The following is a 24252-nucleotide window of genomic DNA, read 5'->3' as shown; positions in this document are numbered from 1 at the left end:
TTACAATGTTCCATTGTTAGCCTACAGAACTTGCTAGCTACCACTGTTCTGCTATAGCTCAGGAATCAAAACAGAAATAAACAAATTACCGTTTTATACTGAAATGTAACAAAAACAGTGTTGTTCCTAATCAGAGCTCATATGTGTGTATTCCTTAATCAAACATGCATATGAAACAATATACCTATTGCCAGTCACTTTGCCTTCAGTCTGCCTTGCCGACCTGCTTAGCAAATAATTCCTGCCCCAGATTGAGTAGCTTTGGAGGGTCATCTGACATGATGGACTGCCAGTATGTTGGGCCCTCCAGTTACATCACATTAACATTGTTTTTAAAATTCTGTAAATGCTATAGAGAACTGCTTACGGTTATAGGGAGCAGGCAGAGAATATCAATCCTGTGCATGTTTTTGATCTGGAAAAACAAGCACAGTAAATAGATACCAGTACATTCTTATTAGAAAAAAAAAGGTTCCAGAAAAATACAGAGGAGATTTTTTATAGAAGCAAGGCATATGAGTGTTCTATTATATTTTATTTTGTTTGCAAAAATCTTAAGGCTGCTGCAGTTCCTGAAGGTAATAGATGTTTGTGCAGCTTAATCACAGTAAAACATTCCCCTAATACAGTAAAACTTACCTGTTGTTTACCTCAGCCCACTCCTTAAGCCCCAAGGACATTGGTGTTGCTTTTTTTTCCAGCTCTTGATTGTCTGTATTTGTTAACTGTAAGCACAGCTATGGGAAGCATGTTGTGTTCTCTTGTTTACATTTACAGGTGTGTGGCAAAGTGGTTAACTGTGTGCAGGTGGAAGTAATGCAGCAGTGATTAATAAAAAGACAGACAATTATAATCCAGGTGCAATGTTGTTTAATGTTTTTTTATATCCAATCGCCTAATGGTAAAACAACAGTAAATATAACAATGGTAATGATGCAATACAGCGGCACGTATTGCTTATTTGTAATCCGCGGGTTTGCCCCGAAATAATAACACATACACAAACACAAACAGCAGTACACAGTGCGTGCTCTAGGGCTCGTGGTGAATACAGTTCTTTAGTGTTAAACAAAAGTGCAGTGTTGTTGATCCGGATTTAGTGCTGGCCTTTGGCGACAGCTCCGGATCGTGTTAGCCGTCCAACTAATTACAAACAGTATTATTAACGACAAACAAAAACAAACAAAACACTCACGTTTCACAACACAGGTTCTCCTTCTGGTCATTTAATATAACCATTCACAAAGAAACAGATCACTTCACTACGTTTTATAACATCACCCATGACCCCTTGGTCAACGAGCGCATCCGCTCCTCCAATCCACGGATGCCACGCCATTTCTCATCCAGGTCATTGAGTTTGTATACCGTATTACCCCCCCCCCCCCCTTTCTAGATGACTGACTTCCACCTAACCCTGGGAATAAACTGTCGTGCCATTTAGTCCAGGGTACTCTGTTCCCTTTGCACCGTTCCCCTGTGAGGTCGGGAAGGAGATCTAACACCAAGAATCATTCGATCTCTGTCACAAGGTGTCATCCATTAAAAGTTTGGTTGAGTTGTTCTGAAGATAACAAGCCAGAACTTTAAAGTTGGTCACCATGACCTACATTTTGATACTGTCAAGTGCTAAGGAATGTCTGTACCAAGTGGCAGCATAACTGGACATAGAACACTAAACCAGGGAGTCTATTGTGCATCATGCTGGTTGATCATTTCCATGCACTTGTAGGATTTACATGAAGGGGGGTTGTGGTTATATTCAAATAAAATTAAAGGCAAGTTTACTTTTATTCTTGTTTTTCATACTGGTTAGTTGGGCTATTTAATATATCTTAGCAACTGGTTTTGATGACACTATGAACCTACATTTTTACATGGTACAACTACTGACACCCGGCTGCCCTGTGATATGTTGTTTAGTCTATATCCTTGTGAGGGCATGTATTTGACATTAAGTCTACAGCAGTGGTTCTCTAAGTTTCCGGTAATCTTCATAAGGATCAGGGCATTATAATATTTCTCACTTGACATTTAACCACTTTTTCCAAAATGTAACATGAAACAACATCAACATACAATTTTATCAAAATGTACCAAACAAAACAAATTAAAAAAAAAAAAAAAAAAAGTGAGAACCACTGGTCTCCTATTACTAACATTTAGCTACCCTGACAATGTTTTTCACCAATATTTGCATGTGTTTATTGTTGACCCCAATCAGTCCCACAAAGCTGTAAATAGTGCTTTTTGAAAACTGAATAAAATATAGTTTGATATTTATGAAACTGTTCTAGACTGTTGTTAAAGAAGTGTCTTGAAACTGATTTTCTGAGCTGTGTGATAGATCCCTATTACCTCATACAGAAGATCCACAGGAAGCGTGTGATGCTTGTGTCATCTTGTTTAAATGAAAGTACTTCAGTATATCTAAAGCTTCCATAACAAGGTTTCCAGATGGGACTTGCAAGGAATATCAAAGACCGAAAGAATTTGAAAAAGCCCATTCTGTACATCAATAGATTCCTGTTATGACAATGATGATTTTGTTTGATGTATTTTCTATTATTCATTTACTGATTTATAATGTTCCAAAGTCTGTTCATTTGTATGCCTGTATATTATGTGAGAATGTGACATGTAATGATAGAACAAACGGTTATCCAGGCATGCAAAGGAGAAGTATATAACGAAGTATATTCTGTACAGAAATACAATTCAGTACACACAGTACATACCTCCAGTTCATTTTACTTGGATATGCAGGGGGATTTATTTGATGTGATTCTTTCAGTCTGCATACGCCCTCTAGTGGAGGAAAGAAACCACAATAGTATTTTTTTATTTCAACCAACAAAAGCAATTTTGCTCTAGGGTGAGAAGCTTCAGTTGTCATTTTAATTATTTTTTTCATAGTTTTCTTATCTTTTCTATGCTGTTTACAACCATCCTTATTTGGCAGCAGTGTGGAGTAGTGGTTAGGGCTCTGGACTCTTGACCGGTGGGTTGTGGGTTCAGTCCGAGGTGGGGGACACTGCTGCTGTACCTTTGAGCAAGGTACTTTACCTAGATTGCTCCAGTAAAAACCCAACTGTATAAATGGGTAATTGTATGTATTATTATTATTTGTTTATTTAGCAGACACCTTTATCCAAGGCGACTTACAGAGACTAGGGTGTGTGAACTATGCATCAGCTGCAGAGTCACTTACAACTACGCCTCACCCAAAAGACGGAGCACAAGAAGGTTAAGTGACTTGCTCAGGGTCACACAATGAGTCAGTGGCCGAGGTGGGATTTGAACAGGGGATCTCCTGGGTACAAGCCCCTTTTCTTTAACCACTGGACCACACAGCCTCCTATTGTATTTCTTGCTCTTATTGTATTACTTGTATTGTAACGCTTGAAATGTTTTTGCTTACGATTGTAAGTCGCCCTGGATAAGGGCGTCTGCTAAGAAATAAATAATAATAATAATAATATGTAAACATAATGTGTAAAAAATAATGTAATTGTATATAAAAATAATGTGATGTAACAATTGTAAGTCGCCCTGGATAAGGACGTCTGCTAAGAAATAAATAATAATAATAATTTGTTTGGAGTTCTTTTAAGAGTTGGATTATTTGTAGTTTCTATGCTATTTTTCCAAAACAGGACCCACAGTGTTTATAGTCCGGTAATATGATTGGTTTTGTACCACTTTGTCCACCATCACATCTGGATTATGTCTTGTGCAGAACCGGGAGCCTGTTTCCTCTGACCTCACTGTGTGCAGCACAACCTGGTCCAACTGCTATATTGAGCCTCTTAGTCCTTTGAACCGTGTGTGCCTTGAGAGAAACAGTTCAACTGAAACATCATGTGAAGCAGCTTTAATGGAAGTGGGACTTACCAAGTAATAGCATTGCTGGCTTTCCCAATGCATTGTTTACTAGTAGTAGCAGACCAATTCAGTGGTGAAAAGGTGATGATAAATTTGTAATGTACTTGAAAGTTTACTAATAGTCCCCGCTTAAGCAAAACGACCACACGCTTATCATCTCCGATCGCCATTCATTGAGAAATGTCACACAGAAGAGAAGAATCCTGAATTACCATATTAAATAGAACTACAACTAATGACCACAAGGGGGCAGGTTCACACTCTTTGGGCGCCACTTTTAGATACTGCTGGGAATGTATGGCCGAATCCTTAAATATCGAGCATCATAGTTTAACCTTCTTAGTGTTGTACATGCATTGTTTTTCAGTGATACATTTGACCTTTCGTGCTGTGTTTTGCTGTTCTCATTTTCCCATTTTGGAGAGACCCGCCTCATGCTGGGCTACTGAGCAAATCCTTTGTGCATGTTTTTTATTAAGTATCACTACACTTTCAACATCAACAATAATTTAATAAACCATCAAACAGAGCACACATGACTCAAGCGAGATGAGTTGGAGAACAAAAGAAATATAGGCAGCATTACAGAACAGATGACTACATTTTGTTCAGTTGCTTTCAATTAGTTGAAAAGTGTACAGGGAACAGATGTTTGAAGTGAAAACTGGAATATGTCATGAATTTTAATTTCTGATGAAAAATAAGGGTAAATAGAATCCTGCTTTATAACTGCAGTTGACTTTTGTCAAGGATTTTTAGGGAAAATAAAACATGTGGCTTGTACTAATCAGATTCAATCTCCAGGGTCTTGGAATCACAGATTTATTTTTTTCAGCAGGTAAAACACATTGTTTAAATTTAATCTAGTCTTTGTCTCTACGTTTGTCAAGGTCTGACCTTCAATGGTAAGAGCGTACGGTGTTTCTAACTGTGACAGCTTGAACAGCAGATGTTTTGCCACTTTGGCTCAACAGGTGACGCTGTGACTCACTACTTTATTCCATCACTTTGCCTCTTGGGAAAATGGAAAGAGGCATTTCAAAATGGCTTCCTTCATAGGCTGAAGGAGGGGCTGCCGGTCGACAGATACCTACAATAACAAAACAGAAAATAACGAAAGAAAACAGCTACTGGCTCTCAAGTTCCGTGCCAAGGGTATCGACATTAACATTCGATTTTGATACCGTTTATTCTAAGTATTTTAACATGACCACGCATTTCAGAGCCGAGGGGAAAGAGGAACCAACCTATCCAAGGTTGCCCAACTGCAGCGTTTTTTGTAATGGGGCTGTGCGAGGATTGTGAATGAAATGGAAAGAGCGGAAAATGGAGCTGCCCTGTTGGCTTTGTCTGTCGATGTCAACAAAAACGAACAGAAGAGCACATCTTACAGCAGACTTACTGGGTGCAAAAGCGGCAAGCCGGCTTTATTACTAAATGAAAACAAAAAGCCAGCCTTCAAAGAAGATACGAATTCGGGGCTGTCAGGGAAAGGGTATGTTTATATTGCCAGTGGGACGAATGTAAACGAAGACAAGGCTGCGCTGGCTGGTAAGAAAAAGCTAGATTGTGTTTCAGACTCAGAGTGTCTTCACAGCGTCGTTAAAGACAGCTGTGTCATTACAGAGCGATGCAGTGATGGCACTGTAAACGGGTTTACTGAGTCATCAGAACAGCTAATGGTTGGATCAGAGGCAGCGGGAGTGGGTTGTAAGGGGACCCCATCCTGCTTTTCAAATTGCACTGCTGACAAGCAAGTAAAGAAGAGAAACGGGATGTTGATCAACGCTGCTCCCGATAGCGTTGAATGCGGAAGGAAGGATGATGGCGTTTCTGAGAAACAGGACAATGGTCTTTTAAATCCCAAGATTGGGGCAAAGTCTGTGCTTCCGCTTTCTGGGTCATGTGATGGCAAACACCAGCTGAACTGCACTGGTTCGGTCGGTCCCGCAAACATGAAGCTAACCAACGGAGATGTTGATTGTGTAAAGGGTGACATCTACCCGAGCTGCAACGAAGATGTCTCTTCTTTTGGCTGCGACTCTTCAGTTTACAAACCTTCAGGTGCGCCTTTTGAGAAGGAAGTGAAACTGGTGAACGGTGGGTTGTTGATTGTAAACAAATGCGCGTTGCTAAATGACAAGCTAGAATTACGTAACAGCACGGCAAAGTGTATTGGCGAGACTGCTGCTATTTCAGATATGCAAATAAAAAAGTTAATATTCGAACCTGCATTAGAGGACGGTTTTAATAAGGGCTTCTGTCCAGAAGATGATGACTTTGGTACTACTGGGGTTGCCCCCGCAGAGACTACAGCTGTTAGTGAGTGTTGTGACCTCATTCCCAACATCACAACCACAGTATCTGGAACATTAGACATTGAAAATATGGGGCCTAAAGACGAAACATTTCAGCCAAATGAGTCCAACGTCAAGGAGGACGAGGAAAGTGAGCAGAGTAATCCGAGTCAATTAGAACTAAGGACTAACCAAAGCAGTAGACTGTCTGTCAGTTGCGAAGCCACTCCAGATAGCCCAGGGGATTCCGAAGTAAGCTTTGGTACCGAGGCGGTGGATGACACTAATGACGTCAGGTTCATGGATGTCAATTTAAGTTCAAGGAACACCTTTGAAGTTAGCCGTCGCCAGAGCGCTCCTGATCACGTGCCTGATGGCTTGACTCTTGCTGCAGACCACTCCTCTCATCAGGAACTGAAACCCAAAAAACTTGGGATCACAGATTTTTTTAGCAGGTAAAATAAATATTTTAAATTTACATTTGCAGCTAATATACTTAGATCCTACGTGACTGTCTTTCCATGACCTTGATCAGCACACCATGACATTTAATTAATTTTTTAATCAATGGTTTTAATTGCTTTGTGCATCTGGTGGTGTCCTCCACATTTCAGGGTGTATTTAATTAGAGAGGTTGGAGGGTCATTAAATACGGAACATAAGGTACAACAGACAGCAGTACATATGTTGTTTTCCAGTGTTGCACGTTGACTGTCAACACTGTTTAAGTGAATATCCGGTCATTATGAGTTTAACTGGAAAAACAACATGTATCATGCAGGCGTATCTAAGTTCAAAGAAAGCCTTATTCTACTTGTGTTCTCTGTGGTCAGTGGTGTGAGGTGCTGTGGATTTGTTACTGATGCTGCTTCAGGTAGATGGAGTTCAAAATTAAGAATTTATTTATTAATTTATTTATTTATTTTACTTTCTTAGCCTAAGGCCTTGTTACAAAGTATCGCATTACAAAATATCACATTACAAGTAACAGCAGTTATAAAATGCAATACAATCAGTAGTAAGTGTAAATTCAAATGAGAGAATACAAAATACAGTAAATAAATAGGTTTGAGAGCGATTATGATTAAGAGCAGTTAAACTTAAAAATGTTTGGTTATCACAGTAAATTCCACGAAAAGGAGCAAGTACAATAAAAGCATAAGAACGATTTCAAATAAGAGCAATTACAAAAAAACTACAATACAGTTACCTTTAAGATTAAAGTCAAGAACAAGATACAGAAAATATAATTATGATTGAGAGCAGTAGTAGAATACAGCAACGTGTGGAGCAGTTAAGTGCAAGTACAAGATGATGCAAGTACTGGTACAATTGGGTGCCATATAGTCCAGTATAGTTGTGAGATTTACAGATGTTGTTATAACAATTAAGATATTAATATGGCATGTTGGAAACTCCCAACTACTGTAGACCATCCCTAGTGCCAGAAGAGTATTACTCATCTTTGAAAAATACCACTGGCTTTACAGTGGCATTAAAACAGTTGGCCTTGATTTTATGCCTGATCTGCTGGAGGGAGACATTGTCTGCAACACATGCTGGGTTGTTGTTAAATGGACTATCACGGTGTTCTGGCCATCTGGCATAGAGGTTATTGTTCTACCTTGTTCTTATATTTTGTAGTTCTATTAGTTGCAACCTTCATGGCCAGATCTCAAACCCTTTTTGATGTAGATGAGATTTTTTTAAATACTGCATTCCATTTAAATATAGCTTTTCCATTTCCAAACACCCCACATTTTCAAATTCGGGTCCCTGTATTCTGTGATCCTCTTTCTCAAGTAAAATCGAGCGTTTCGTGGTCACAACTGTTTTAACCATCAACTGTTTTTCAGACACCATTAATGAGGCATTTCCAATTGATTTCTCCACTTTGCTTACCACCACTACTCATCTGTCTTACTTCATGTTCATTATTCTGTCAGAGGTGCCTTTTCCCTTACAATTTGACCTGTGCCTACTTTGTTTGCTGTATAGTATTCAGGGTATTTTAAAAGGAATTAAACCTTCTTCACAAATTAGTGCCATCATGGAAAGGGACTTTTTTTTACTTTAAAAAAATAATAATACCTATTTATCATTTGATCTGCAACATAAATATAATTTCTATGGAGCTACAGTATTGAGCTGCAAACAAAGCTAACTGTTTGCATTCATTTTTATACAGTCTTGCTTTAAAAAGTATTGATGACAGTAACAAGCCATACAGAAATAAATGGTGTTTTGAGGCATATGTTAATTTTTCAAGTTCAGTGCCATGATAATTGTACAGTATGTACTGTACAGTATGTGGTTAAATAACACTGATCAATAAAGCAACTAGTGTAAAGTACTGGGAGGCACAAATATACTTGTTGATGCAGCAGGCATTTGTGGAGTAGCAGATTAATGGTTCGATAGAGTATTATTTTAGGTTTAGGACCTCCTGGGACTTTTTTCACAGACCATGGCTTTGGTAAATCTCTGAGGTAGAAGATTGATGGAGAGATCCATAACGAGATGGATTAATTGTATTCAGAATGAGTTTTGACATTTTTATCCACTCTTGTTGAAATGTGATGCATGTGCTCAGGTAGTACTGTAGATTTTGTTACTTGTACTTTTTCCAAATTATTATTTATTATTTATTTCTTGGCTCTTGATTATCGTTACACCATTTTCATTAGTAAGTGATTTCGGTTCCTTACAGTATACAGTGACAGCTGCTGTCTGATCTAGTAAAGCTGGCCTGCACTAGTGGCTTTTTAGCCCTGGATACAGATTAGTTGTGGATCGCATGCTGGGCATGTCTGACATTTTCTTTTAGACATGTGCAGCTGTTCATTTGAGTGTTGTTGCTACTGTACAGTGGATTGTGACTATATGTAGATTTCTTCTTAAAAGTAAAGATTACAAAGCCTAAGCCAATATTATTATTTTTTTATTTCTGAATAAATATGTGGTGTTTGGTGATTTAATAATCTTTTGTCTGCTTTGCCGAGCATTCTGGTGCTGTACTGTAGGTGTTGCATACAGTATGTGTAGCTGGATCCCATCCTTATCTCAAGGACGTACTGTAGACCCTAATTAGAATGGAACTGGTGGTGTGATAAAATAACAGTCGACACCTCCCTTTTATCTTTGCTGCAGTCTGCAGTTTAAATTAATTTAAATGTAGGACATGCAATGGTTACAGTCTGTCTCCTGTGAGTTGATAATGAATTTACAATTCCCATAATGAAAAGGCCATGAAATTCATCTTTACAAATCTCATCGGTACATTGTATTGAAGGGGCTCGTTGTGGGGCTGACATTTTTTGCACAATTCTATTAAATAATAGTTGTTTTTATATTCTGGAGATTCAGCAATGATATACTGTAGCCTACAAAATGTGGAATCATTCAGTTTGACTTTGTTCATGAAAATGCAAGTGCAAAATACTTTGCTCACTTCATGTCGTTCATGACCATAGACTCCTGGCCAAAAAGACAAAAATAAAACCTTCAGTTTGGGATCTGAATCTCAGTTTAACACGGAATATTATTATTTGGAAACATGTGAGGTGATTTGATGGAACAAAACATTGTTTTATTGAATTTAATGGAAAGAGCTGATCGTGCAGCAATAGTGACCCTACAGTCTGACATTCAAATGGTGTTTCAATTTGTGTTCGGTAATGTCTTGTTATGAATTCTGCTGAGTTCAAAGAAAGGACTTTTGTAATCCTGGTTTGTTATTCAGACTTCCATTCAACCATATTAGTTCTTATGAAAACCACACTGGAATGTTTTCACGGGGCTTGGAACAGACAGCAGCCAGGCAGCAGCCCAAATCCAGATCTGTTTACAGAAGAATGAAAAGGACCTGGCAGCGCGTGGATTACTACCATACATCATTTAAAGAGCTCCACACAGGTGGGCCTATACGCACTTTTGTTTCTAAAGGGAATAAAAACCCACTTCACTTTGCATGGCATTATCATTATTACATGTTCATGACTTATATTTAATAAGTCAGGAGGCTGTGTGGTCCAGTGGTTAAAGAAAAGGGCTTGTAACCAGGAGGTCCCCGGTTCAAATCCCACCTCAGCCACTGACTCATTGTGTGACCCTGAGCAAGTCACTTAACCTCCTTGTGCTCCGTCTTTCGGGTGAGACGTAATTGTAAGTGACTCTGCAGCTGCTGATGCATAGTTCACACACCCTAGTCTCTGTAAGTCGCCTTGGATAAAGGCGTCTGCTAAATAAACAAATAATAATCTTAGACAGTATCATGTTACTGTATGCCGATTTAAAATGTGTTAAATTGGACGACCATACCACAATGACTATCTGAACCACACCTCAATGATCTGAATCCATTTCACAACCAATATTAATAACTACTGTGTGCCTATGATGCCTGTTTTATGGCACACACTGTATATTTAACATGGAATTAAAACTGCTCTTAGTGTCCTACAGGAATGTCCAAATTTATACTAAAATATGGTTTTCCTGTGTAGGCCTAGTTTATTAATGTATAGGCCTACTGTAGTCTTGTTTCGCTAATTCCAAATGCTGAACATTTTACAGAAAATAAGGTTCCTGTGAGTGGTAATTACTGCGGACAAATTAGCCCAGCTTTATATTCTTTGTCTTCATTCCTTCTAAATACAGTATCTGCAGACAGACATTTAAGAGAACAAGATGTTTTGTTAAGGATGTAGAGAGATGTGGTTAATGATATGAGAAGCAGCGTAGAACACTTTTTTTTTTTTTCTGAAGCAATAATGATATGTGGTTTTAAAAGGGTGTAGTCACCATTGTTACCTCATGGGCATGTGTTTGCCTTTCTAATATAATTTTACACACCAGCATTTTTCAGCAGCTCTTGACCAGTCCCTCTACTGCTCCATGCACAGACACACCCCTTTCCAGTATACTTAAATGGATTTCGGTCCGTGCGTTGGGTACATTACAGTAGGAATGGAAGAATCATGTGCTTGTCCTTTCTTGAGAAATGTACCGTGGGTCAATATTCTTCATTTCTATTTAATAGCACAGGTTTTGACATATACTAGGCCTTCTACTGTACAGGCAAGTCAAGTTTACTGTAATCTCATGCTGCTACAGTAGTATAAATCCATATTTTGTACGTATTTAAATCCAGTTATATTGTACTATACTGAAGATTGGTGAATTCATTTCTAACTAGGAAATGCAAAAACATGATGCATGTTGGTCTCTGACTTTTTGTAATGTTCCAAAAATCTCCAAGCTGCAATCAGACAAGATGAGATTGAGTTTTACAAGTTTCATAGTGCAGGTGTGAATATGGTATTAGTTCCTTGTCATGTTGGCCTGATTTCAAATATTGAGGACAAATCAAAGATCGGTTTTGGTTCCGTGTTTAAGGCAATAAACAAAGAGTAAAACCATTTCCTTGATTACACCACAGCATTTTAAGTTACAGAATTGTTATAATAAAAAAAGATTCTATTCCTGTTTGAGAATGTACCTTTACAGTTGCTTCAGAATAGGATCAGGCAACCTACTGATTCAATCTCTCTCTCTCTCTCTCTCTCTCTCTCTCTCTCTCTCTCTCTCTCTCTCTCTCTCTCTGCTTGCTTTATAGACATTGGAATGCTGTAGTAATACCATACTGTTGTAAAGTACGTTCCAAACACCACCATCTTGGAAAAAATCCAGGATAACTGATAGGCATACAGTACCTTAATGCCTGGAAAGCATGTGAAATTCAGACAACCAGAAAAAATAATAATAATAATAATAAAACACAGTAACAGCCTGATGGATTAAAAACTTCACAAATAAGCATACACTGTTTTAAAAACACATAATAAACCACATGTTAATTTCACTGGCTGTTTAATCCTTATCTGTTTGTTTACATTTAAATCCTACCACACATTCTTCTGTTGTAAAAATATTTCACACCATTCCGGTTTATTGTAGGGATAGATAAACGTTTGCTTTTGAGAATGAGAAGCTCTTTGAAAGTGAATAAATAAGTTACAGCATTTTATTGTTTGTTTTTGTTTCGTGGTATATCATGGTCTGTACACGTGGATTTTTTGGGTGTGGTTGGAATTTAAGGAAGCAATCTGAACAACTGTTACAGAAAAGAGTCCTACAATATCAGGTTATAGGCTAGTCCTGGCAGTGCTTGTTCAGTTTGCTGCTGGTTTTGAATTCTAGCTGACCTGCTTTTTAAATTTACTTTGTTGACAGTTTCTGTTCTGCACACCCAGAAACTTAGAGAATTGTGTTTTTTTTTAAGTTACTGTAGGAAGTTTTTCTAAGTGGGGAATGTAGTTTTGAATCTGAGGTTGCCTGTCTGTTTTGTAGGCTTGGTTGCATTTAAAAAAAAAAAAAATTAATCTGTATGATCTAGAAAAAGCTTTCCATTATAAAAGTCTGTTTTGGTTCATGGTTTTATAAAAAAAAATGTAAAGTGTTTCACGTTATTTTGTAAATTTAAAATGAATTGGTTTTCCACCCAGTGTTTCTTATTTTCTTTTGTTTCATTATTTTAAAAGTTAAATCATACATTTTACAGTACATCGGGGCAATGCCTCGAACCAAACTTTGTTGCCTGTACTAAATATTTTTAAAACCAGGTGAACGCGCTTTGTTTAAAAAACATTGAAGTAACAACAGGCCCTATAGTTTTATGTGTCACTAGCAGGAAGTATACAATTACATGTTCTATATTTGTTCATCTGGAACCTGCTTATGTCATTGTTAAGGCCTTATTGTTTGTTCCCCACATGGAAGATCAGTGCTACAAAGGTCTTGGCATGCTGCGTGCTTTAGTTCTTAAACTGGCCATACTGTATACCATTACACAGATCGTTCATTACCAAGGCCTTTTTTACACTTCCTCACATTTTCCATGCTGTCTTTTGCTTTAAACCCTTTTTTTTCAATGAAGGAAAGTTGACTTTATGGTCCAAAACAAATCTAAAGCTAATAAAAAATGTAAAAAATACGGAGAATAAAAAAATGTCCACATGAGAAAATTATCCCTTCTCTGAGGCAACACAGTCTCCTATTGTTTCAGCATTTTAATTTATTTATGTGCACCTCTCAAAAGAGCTCTTTATATGCAGGACTTAATAAGCATGATTTTAAATGAATTGTGTACTGTTCAGCAGTCGTGTAGTAAGCATACAAAGGTACAGTATACTTAGGGCTTCTGTTTTTCGGGTTTTATTAATTGTATTTTTTCGGTGCTTATTTTTAGCTCTTTTCGAATTTTATGAAATTTGTGTTTTCGGTTACTTTCCAAAATGCTTGAGCGTTTTTTTTTTTTTTTCTGTCAAAATATGTATAGTAGTAGCTCGACAGTACTTGCACACTTAAGTTGTACCTTCTTTCCTTTGCTGTCTTCCACAACAAAATCCCTATGGTCACGGGCACATTCTTCTGGGGGTTTTGTGTGTAGGCATTTTTGTACATTTCGCCAAAATTCTGTTTTAAATCCTCCGTATCTTAACTGTAATACAACTTTAAATCCCGCTAACAAGCCTCCATTCCTGATTGTAATCTTGTTTTAAATCTCGCAAGCAGAGTCTCCAATAGAAATGTGGGAATGTGCTGTCACTCAGTAGTTGGGGCGGGTTTAAAGTATTCAGAACGAATCAATGATAGATGCAAGTCAGAAAAGGGGTGTTTTATCGGTTAAGACCAAGAAATCAGAAGCCCTAAGTATACTGTAACACCATGACAGACAATAGTAACACTTAACAATGCAAAATGAAATAAAAAGAAAGTTATTTCCTGGGTAACAGATTCCATTCTTCAGTTGCTGGTCTGTAATAATTCATGTGATCTCATCATGCAGTTTTTAAAATACTGTAGAGTAAAGGTCAAAAATATATCAAGCTTCTGCAGATATTTTCATTGAAATAAGAGAAATAGAACTGAAAAGTGCATGCCATTTTGCTATGTAAACTGAGGCGTGGTCTCTGAGTGGGTTTAAATCCCTTTCCTAGTTGTAGGAATGCCTTGGACTCACATGTAGAGGTGTGCTGAGCGAATATTTAAATAATCAAACACGAGTACAATTATTGATTTGGATTAATCAAGTAATGCAGCAAAAGACATATATAAAACAAAAGGCACCCCCACTATATACTAGATGATATTCTGCAATCTTATCTCTCCAGTACTGGTTTGGTTGTCTTACTCTGTTGGTGGTCTCTATCTAAGTAGCAAGTGGCAACTCTGTCAACAACAATTTACTAATCAGAAAATACTTTCTCGCATAACTCTAAGGTGGTTAGCTTGTAATATGCAGACATAACTACAGTAAAATACTATTCACTTAAAATGAACATAAAAAGTCTATACTGTCGGTCTATTTTGAGAAGTACAAAAATACTTAACCTTTTAATAAGTCATTAACTTGTAATATGCAAAAATAACTCAAACAAATACTATTCACTTCAAATGAACACAAGTCTGTACTTTAGGTCTATTTTCGCATTACAAAAATACTCAGTCATTTCCTAAGTGAGAAAAATAGTCCTAAGTTTTCTGACAGCACTTGTTTCTTGACAGAACGGTGCTCACTATTCATAGAGGCAGTTTAAATACAGACATCACTGTTGTCACATGAACACATTTCAACATAAGCAAACATAATTGTAACACAAATTACTTAAACAAAACAAGCACACGTTATGCCAGCGCTGCAATAGAAGCTAACTATCTCCACAACCCTAGCATGTGTGTGAACTGAGCGAACCATCTCCCCAGCCCTATCAAGTCTGCTAACTGTTTCTTTTCTTTTTTAAAACCACAGCTATACTTGTCAAAAAGTATAGTACTACTGCAGTTTATGGAATCTTTTTTTAGATAAAAAACAAAACAAAAAACTACATAATAAAACCTTAATCAGGACTTGAATAACACCAAAAACCATATACTTGACAAGTGTACAACTGGATTTCATTTTCATAAGGGACAGCAGAGTGCCACTGATAGTCGGGTACTAGTTGTTATTCTCAGTAATTCAAATTTTAAATGTAATTCTAATGATTTATTATTTTTAATTAGTGTAAATGGCTTCAAATTACGTTGTAACATCTTAACTTGTATGATACTTCCAGTCATTTAGTTCTGAGCTTTGTTGCCCATAACACATTTTCTGATCAGAAAATGACATATGATACTTTGTCTTTGAACTTACTCGTGTCCAAACCTTGTGAAATTGCTTTGAATCAGGAAGTAAAAGAAACGGAATACAGCACTGGTCACGTGTGAGATAAGAGAGGTTCACAGATAGCTGCAGAGAATTGTATTGAACAATTACCAAAACTCAGCTGTGTAGCAACAGAATGACTGGAAAACATTAAAAACATAAATAAAAGGTACAGTAAATATGATGTTAATATCACTTGAAGCTATTTAATTAATATTGAAAGACATTTAAAAATAGCAGATTTATTTTTTATTGTTAATATTTTTTGAGCTTTTGAAAGTGTTTAATACAAATAAAATTAACAGTCCGTACACCCTGTGAAAAGACACTAACACAGTCCTGAATTAACCCTAAACTGCATACTGCGGTAACACTTAGTTTTTTTTTCTTTTTTTCTTGCGTCTGGAGAAACGAAGAGGGGGTTTACAAAATCCCAATAATAAATAAACAAAGAAATTAGTAAGTAAGTTTAGTAAGTTTTGCCTTTACAGACGCTGCACTGAACATGAATCTTCTCCAAGCGCTGTAGATATGGTGCCACGTGCACCGCCATATTGGAATGCATAATGCGTAGAGTACTCGAGTACCAAAAAGATCATCGATATATTAAAATAATCGCGAGCACTTGAGTAACTCAATTAAATATCCCCAGCACTACTCACATGAGTTACCAGACCCCGTAGCATCTTCTCTTGACTTCAACTAAACCGTGGAGAATCAAGCAGTAACCTTTCCTTGTCTTCTGTTCTGTATTAAGATGCTTCTACAGGGCTTTTCAAAACACCATGTTTTCTTTGTGTTATGTATGTACAGTTGATACAGTATATATATTTTTGTTCTTTAACTACCTTGGTGTAACCCAGCTGCCACTGAAGAAGTAAAGAAAGGTCACCTTTGCAGTGAAACAATATGTAGAAAATCAATATTGTGGTATTCCTCTGTACACCAGCTGTGAACAGCTTTGTTTTGAAGCAGGAAAATAAGCTTTTTGAATCTTTAGTTTGACTACTGACATTGTATGATACTGCACCATGAAACTGGAAGTCTGTTGTACTCTACTTGGCTGTTGTTCATACAGTAGCATTTGTTTTTTCCTATTGTAGCCTACTGCCCAGCCATACCAACTGATAATTTCAAATGTCCTGTGATCTTTAATTATTTTGCTTAAAGCATCTTCTCCTTCAAAGCCAGAAGCTAAAATATCGTGTTTGCTCTTTTTTGTTTGTTTTGGTTTTCTGTGAAAATGATTTTTTTTTAAGGTTGCCACTTTTGGTGTCATATGGTTGAGGTCTTGTGCTGCACAAAGGATTTTTTGCTTCTTAAGTTTGTTTGTTTGCCTGTTTAAACTGTGTATAGGCTCATTTTCAGTTACCATGTGACCCATCTAGTCCCTGTTTGTGGGGAGAGTTCCATGTAAAGCAGTTCACTTGTACAAGGCATTGCATGCTCCATCTGTAATGTTAATTGACAGATAGGCCTATTTTTTTTTTGTACACTTATCCATCACAAATAATGATTTGTACACTGTGTATAAAAAAGTCCTGACAAGCCTGGCGGTGTTGCTGTTTGTGTGTAACAGGGTGATGTACATGTATGTAGCTGCTGGCCATGTATTCATTATAAAATGTGTGCTTTATGACTTGGGTGGGATGGAATGACATGTGCCTGTGGTTATGAAGTGCTAAGACCTGTCATACTGAGGGGATGTGTTACATTTAACAGGGAGGAATGAATGCAGCACATGGACAGTTTCAGTGCACTTGCACTTTGACTGCTGTACCTAGGTTGGTTCTTAGTTTTCAGCATGTCGACTGTAACAAGCCTGAATAGTGCTGTCAATCAACATAATCACGCTGTGATGTATTTAATCACCTCTACAGTACTTCTGATGAAAAATCAACCAACATCTTTTTTTGTGCAGTCAAAAACAAATATGTTGTTTATTAAGAGTTTATTCTGTTCATCCGCTCTATAGAATTGTTTTGGTACTACATACTCTACAGCTCCACAGGCACAGTAACTTGTTTTGATTTGTATCCAGTTTGGATGCAAATTATTTTAAGGACGTTTAAATGAGAGTAGTTAAATTTAGCTTTAATTCTAATTGCAGAATTGTGTTACTATTGCACAGTGCACCAACATACAGTAATAGTCTTGTGTATTTGGTTATTTGCTGTGAAACAGTTTGTATGCTGCTCTCAGCCCATTAATACAAATGATATAATGTATGGTCCCCACTATCTGGTTGCAGTAATGGTGCTTTCTGCAACTTCTATTTGAACCCTTTGTGCCAGGGTGATAAAGAGACTGATAATACATTGCCCCAGTGATACAGAATCTGTAATTGCCTGGTCAGCAATGCTTCATGGTTATGTTGCTGGAGAGGTCCTTGTAGATATTAAACAGAATGTAGTAATGCTGTGGTAAAGATTGCCGCCTTGTTTTGCTCTTCGCACTGGAACATCATTAGGAGCTAAAGGTTAGAGGGAATAGTCCTTTTAAAAACACATGGCTGTAAAATGAATTGCCTATGACCAACAGAACAGCATAGAAAAGCAATTGCCAATGAAATGCTTAATAACAATGTGATTTTCCAGATACATGCAAAAATGCACGTGTGACATAGACACCTCCATAAATCTGATACTCTCAATAACTTATGTAAGATAATATGAATACCAAGTTTCATGACAGTTGGATTTAAGTGGTTCTCCAGATTGGAAACATGTGGTTCTTCCACTATAGGCTAAACCCCGTCAGCATATATTTTTGTAGAGTGCTATTTACATTAAGCAGGTTTTGTAGGGTTTTATTTACTCCGTTGACTTTATTTATTTTATGTATTGATGTTTACACTACCATTTAGCTGTTAATCAGTTTTCTGAACATTTTGAACTTTTATCCTGGATATAGCCAAAAAAGATTACATTGTTTGAGTTTATGACCTACAGCAGCACTGTATCCCTTTCTTATCATAGTTTTATCTTCCAAAGAACCAGTTATTTACAGTAAGCGACTTGCATGAATGTAATATTTATTTCTTGTTGCCATACCAGAGTTTCTGTAATGAATATTGTTGTAACAAAGGAAGTCATTGTGTCCTGTAGTATAACAGATTAGTCATGGATTCAGCTCGGTTTTGTGGAAGTATTTCTTCCTCCCACTGTATTCATCCTCAGGACCCACTTTTTTTTTTTACAGAAAGATACAGTAATATCAAATAAGATGGACATGTGTAAAAAAGAAACAGCAATGCTTAGCAAATTACTAAAATAGTAACGTGTATTTTAGATAATGGTTTTGCTTATTAAGAATATTTACTGACTATCTGTGCTGGGACAAATTATAACCTACTCCTTGTGAAATAAAGCAATGCTTGTCCCAGCACTATTACTGTGTCTACAGTATTCAGGGTTGCAGTACCAACATATATAGTACGAAAGCAGTGGGGATGCCCCAACCCCCAAACCATTGTAATCTCCCAAAACAGGTGAATAAAAAACCTGCTAAGAAGTCACATTTTATTTAATTGGATAAGCTTGCAATATGGTTGTGTTCTGTAGCTAAATATCTCTTCCCCTCCCACTCTTAAATCCATTGTTTTTGCTCCACAGGAGCTTGTTTTCCAGGAAGACCAAGGACCCCAAGCCTCCTTCCCAGAGTGCTCCTGGCTGGAAGTTGTTTGGAAAAGTTCCTTTGAGAGAGAACCCTCAGAAGGATTCAATGACTATTCAGCAGGTTGGCGTTTCACTAAAGGTTTTCACTTTACAGCTCTATAAATGTGCTCCATGCCCTCATTTTGTGCCTTTTTGCTTCAGCTTTATTTTTGGTGTAATTTTTTCTGAAGGCCATTCAGTTGAAAAGCAGAGTTACTGTAGCAGAACAAGTTTGAACTTGCTTGCCTGATCATTGTGCAGCAACAAGAGCAGGTGATCAATGTATCTGCTTTTATAGTACAAGAAAGAGGCCTAAAATGATTGCACGCTTTATTTACTGTAATAATTGTAGAGTGATGACATACCTAATCTGACAAACCAGTGTGTCATATGTAGCAAAGGAAATAAATGGTTTATTTTAAAGGTTTGATCTTATTACAGTTGTTGTAAACATCAGCAAAATAGCTGAGCTGAGATGTTGCACAGATAAAATGTTAAGAAATATCTGCTGAGAGCGACAGTAATTAACTTTCACTGTAAAACAAGAAAATACCAAATAACGAAGAGAAATATTTTAAATTGTAGTTACAGTAATTACCTTCAATGTAGATTTGTTTTAGTATATCTTGAATGTCTGGGTAGTTGACAGGTTTACTTGTTAGTAGGGGTGAGATGGTACACCAAGGTCACGATACAATACGTATCGCGATAGACAAGCCACGATACGATGCGTATCGCGATACTAATGAAAAAGTCATCTCTACTTGACAGACTTGAAAATAATTAGTTTCAATTCTACAGACACAGATTCAGTTCAAAATAAATTATATTTATTTCCCACAAAGTAGTAAACCACTAGTTTGAATTTAAAGACAAAGCAGTATGTCAACTAGAGTTCCATTTTAGCTGAATTGACCAAATCTCCTTACCACATTTTTGAGAGAGGAACAAAATACTAAGCAATGTGTTTGTTAACTATTAAAGTACAAACTTTGTTCATGTGTTTCTTTAGAAAAATCTAAAGTACATTGGCTTTTTTGCTTGCATTATACTTAACTTTAACTCAATAGATTATTATTATTATTATTATTATTATTATTATTATTATTATTATTATTATACCATACATTTTATCACTATTTGTTTTTTTGAAGTTAAGGTTGAGCATATTTTATTTTGTATACTATTCTACACTGCTGTTTTTAAATGTGGTTAGAATTAATTGTAATGTATTAGATTACAATGAATGATAAAATTAGTATTAAGTCATTTTCATCAGGATTAACACATTTCTTTTAAGAAAGTACACATATTCAACCAAATCAAAGTTTTAGGGTAAACATTATTAGGGTGCACTGAAAGGTGAGCAAATATGAAATAAAACTCATAAGAAATGCAATATGTTTTTTCATCTATAATAGCTTTATAGGAAACAGGAAATGTTCTTTCTGCAAAAGTCATTTCTTATAGCCTATCCTGCATCGCAAATGACAGACTTTCCTTGTGTATGTATGTATATATGTGTGTGTGTGTATATGTGTGTATATATATATATATATATATATATATATATATATAATATATATATATATATATATATATATATATATGAAATGATCATTTACACTGAATTACGATTAGGACGCATTACATAATAACTGGCAAAACGAAAAAGAAAAACATATAGCTATATATTTATATGAAATAAAATGCTCTCTCACAAAAGGAGCCAAATAAATATATAGCATTTGAATACAAAAACTAGTAACTTTAAATTACAGTCATAGCAGCGAGTTTCTACAGACACTGCTCGCTTCCTGATTCCTCTCTGTCCACAACAGAGGCAGAATGTCTCCGCTGCCTCCTCTACACTCCTATTGGCTAGAATCACCGCTGACTCAGCTCCCATTGGCCAGGCAGCGTTTCTGCAGCCTGTTCTGAAGCCTTAAGTACAGTGTCAGTATTCCCTGCTTGCTAGCAATGGAATACAGAAAAAAACATTCTTGGTATTTGTGCCTATTATTATTATTATTATTATTATTATTATTATTATTATTATTAATGTTTTTATCGAAGTTTTGTTTTTTTCTCTAAATTTCGTTTAACTTTTTATTATTGTTAAGTCATTTATTTCACGTTTTTGTCCGTTGTAAGCTACTCATTTCAAGCTTGTATCACGATACACAAAGGCATATCGTGTTGTAAAGTATCATGATGCATCGATACACGATGAATCGTCACACCCCTACTTATTATTGTTTAATGAGCAGCTTCCATGAAGAATTAATTCTTTGCAATGGTATCCGTTAATGGTATTGCAGAGATCTTCAGATAGGCATGGAGTTCTGTTGGGTTACAACTGCTGCAAGACCTTTTCTACAGTCCTGTAGTATACTGTAGTAGAATGTGGCTTGAGGTTAATGTCTTGCATTAATTTACTGGTAGTGTCAAATGTGTAATGTTGCTTAAAGCACATTTTCATCGCCATTGCCGCTAGCAGCTGGAACAATCGCACAGACACCCACACATTTCTGGCTGCCCTATGAGGGAAAAAAAGGGTCAGAAAGTAGACTATTTTGGCAAGCTAATCTCCCAGCTGCAGCGTTGGCTGTTGAGGCTCTTCACATTTCTTCCACCTTGGCAGGATGTAATTGCAGCTGCAGTATGCTTGACTGACCAGTAGCAGGGCTAGAAGTTAACTTTTTAAGGCAGTAGTGAAGATTTGTTATCTGCCTGTAAAGTAGATAGCAAAATGGTCTTATTCGGTAGCGGTTTATTCGACTAATAATTAAAAAAATATATAAACACCTACCTACTGTTTTAAATAGACTAAATCACACAGCAGGCCTATATTTAAATCAGAAAGTATTTATTGAAACCACCTTTTGCTCAACTAAGTAGTGGAACTAATGCAATTTCTTATCAAAGTATTTTGTTTTATCCTTAAGTTCTACAAGAATGCAACCGTCTAAGCATCTGATATGCCATCAGTACGGTTAACCAGGTTATGTTTAATCGGTGCAAATTAAATGGTACGAAGTTATCCTCGTACATCTTCAGTTGATGACTGAGATTTCATGCACACCTATAAAGACAGCCATTTAAAAAAAAATAAAAAAAAGTAACATGTGCCACATTATCGTTGAATCCTGCATTGTATGACCTTCTGAATTATAAGGTTACAACCACAACCAAGCTTTTTTGAAAATGAAAGCTGATTCCAGCACGGTACCACTACATTTAAACGATTCATGAAATGTGTTATACTAACTGGTTTGTTCATAAATATGTATGCTCACACCCTGCCTTTTCACTGCATTTTTAAATGCTGTACATTTGTGAAGAAATTAACTAAGAAATAATGACAGAAAAAGGGATATCAACCAGGATTTAAAAAAAAAAAAAAAAAAAACCCTGAGTTTATTTTATTAAACAGTGACATTAGTTAGGTATGTATGTAAGTTAGTAAGTTATAGTTTGACGGTGCAATTCTATAAAACATGTTTTTTTAAAGCACACATTTCACTAGTTTAACAAGATGCAAGGTAGTGTTAATGTATTATAAAAAAAAACAAACAGATAGATAAATTAACGCACCTCAAGATTGTATTTTTTATTCGTACTCATAAAACAAGGAGAAAGCTGTTACGTGGATCATGGTAACGCTGTAGCTAGCTGTATGATTTGCATTGTGGGTCTCACGTGTCTACATGAGGCGGTACAAACCTCAGTCATCTATCAGGAAGTTCTCTTAGCAATGATTTCCTGCTTTATGAAAGATACTAATAATGCACGTGTTTAAAAAAAATACTAATACCAATAATTATGTACGTGTTCACTCAGGGTCGGTTATATAAACTGCAGCGTAAGGTATCAGAAAAAACTAGTAGCAAATTAAGAGTTTTGGGTAGCAACATGCTACCAAATATACGTTAACTTTGAGCCTTGCCAATAGTGTTTCTTCATTGAGGGAGAAAGTGCAGTTTGTTCTCTGTATATTTTTGGCTACTGTATGTCAAATGTTGTACCATGAGCATTGTGGCTTTAGTCTGCCCAGTTTTTCATCTAGAAAATACTTAAATACTTAAAATGTGTCTACCCTCTCCATGTGTTTGTTTTTCTTATTGCAAGAGATTCTAACCGGAATTGATTGACGAGCTTGGCTGTGGTTAATGTGGATTAAACACATATGATGCATGGAACTCTACACTATTTTCTTTTTTTTTTTTTTTTTTTTTAAGAAGACCTGTAATTGTATTGATTTGAAAATCTGTGCCTCATTTACAGGAATACTAGACACTTAGGCCTGCAATTCTTTTCTGATATCGGTATATTGTTACAGAAAGTAGACCTGTAGTTTTGACCTTGATGTTTAATCAGCTGTTCCTTGTTTACACAGAGGAAGCCTCGTGTGCATTTAGCAGCGGGCTTGAAACTTATTGTGATGAAGCCATTTTTTTATGTAAACCAACCATGACAACAGTTGCTAAAGAACGGCAGAGCTGTTTTATAACCTGGGCCGGTGCCAAATGATTTTCAATGTGCAGCAGATTGTGAAAAAGGCTTTGTTAAGGATTTTATATGGCCACTTGGCCAGTTTCATACCCATCCAAGATGCTGATTTTAGGTACAGTGACAAGACCCAGGAAAAATTGTGCAAAAAAAATATGTGTTTTGTTTCATTGACCAATGTATTGTACTTATTGGCCCCTGATATACAGCAGTATGTAATCTTATGTATCCTTTTACATTCTACATTCAGCAGTACTGTGCATGAGATTTAAAAGTACAGTTTACAGTAATACAACGTCTGCCCGGTTGTGTCTTCAACTGTTTCTTCATCTCGTCTGCAGTGCACTCTGGATAATGAAGTTTACACTGATTTTAAAACTCTTTTAGTTATTGCTCTCATCTCCCTCACGTTTAATTAATGGCAGCATTGTATAAATCACTGTATATTTTCTTTTTTTCCTTTGTATTGGTGGTTGGTGTTTTGGATGATAATATTGCTAATTAAATTCTATTTAATGTTATGACTACTACAGCTAGAGGGGACAACAGGGTTGCTACATTTAGAAAACACTATTGCCTTTTACAATGTTTTTAAAGGACAAGGGTCTATAAGGCCACCAAAAATTAAATATTTACTATAACATTCTTCTTTTTCCACGTGTACAGAATCCTGTATAGACAATTTCTCTTT

General features: G+C 36.4%; 1 protein-coding gene across 3 annotated transcripts in view; it reads left to right on the top strand.

The window, feature by feature from the left end:
• Positions 1-4883: 4883 nt before the first annotated feature.
• Positions 4884-24252, top strand: part of LOC117415783 (TBC1 domain family member 12-like) — a 31114-nt gene continuing 11745 nt past the window's right edge. The window contains exons 1-2 of one of the 3 annotated variants that reach the window (XM_034026577.3): positions 4884-6637; positions 19008-19131. In XM_034026577.3, coding sequence (XP_033882468.2) covers positions 5196-6637; positions 19008-19131 — 1566 coding nt within the window. In that variant the 5' untranslated portion in view covers positions 4884-5195. Of the gene's footprint in view, positions 6638-19007; positions 19150-24252 lie in introns of all 3 variants that reach the window. The other 2 variants (XM_059026420.1, XM_034026578.3) reach the window with 2 other exon arrangements.

The sequence above is a fragment of the Acipenser ruthenus genome, chromosome 7, assembly GCF_902713425.1.
Source record: "Acipenser ruthenus chromosome 7, fAciRut3.2 maternal haplotype, whole genome shotgun sequence".
Taxonomy (NCBI): Eukaryota; Metazoa; Chordata; class Actinopteri; order Acipenseriformes; family Acipenseridae; genus Acipenser; species Acipenser ruthenus.
Note: the sequence above shows the minus strand (reverse complement) of the source record. Positions and strands in the feature narration are given on the sequence as shown.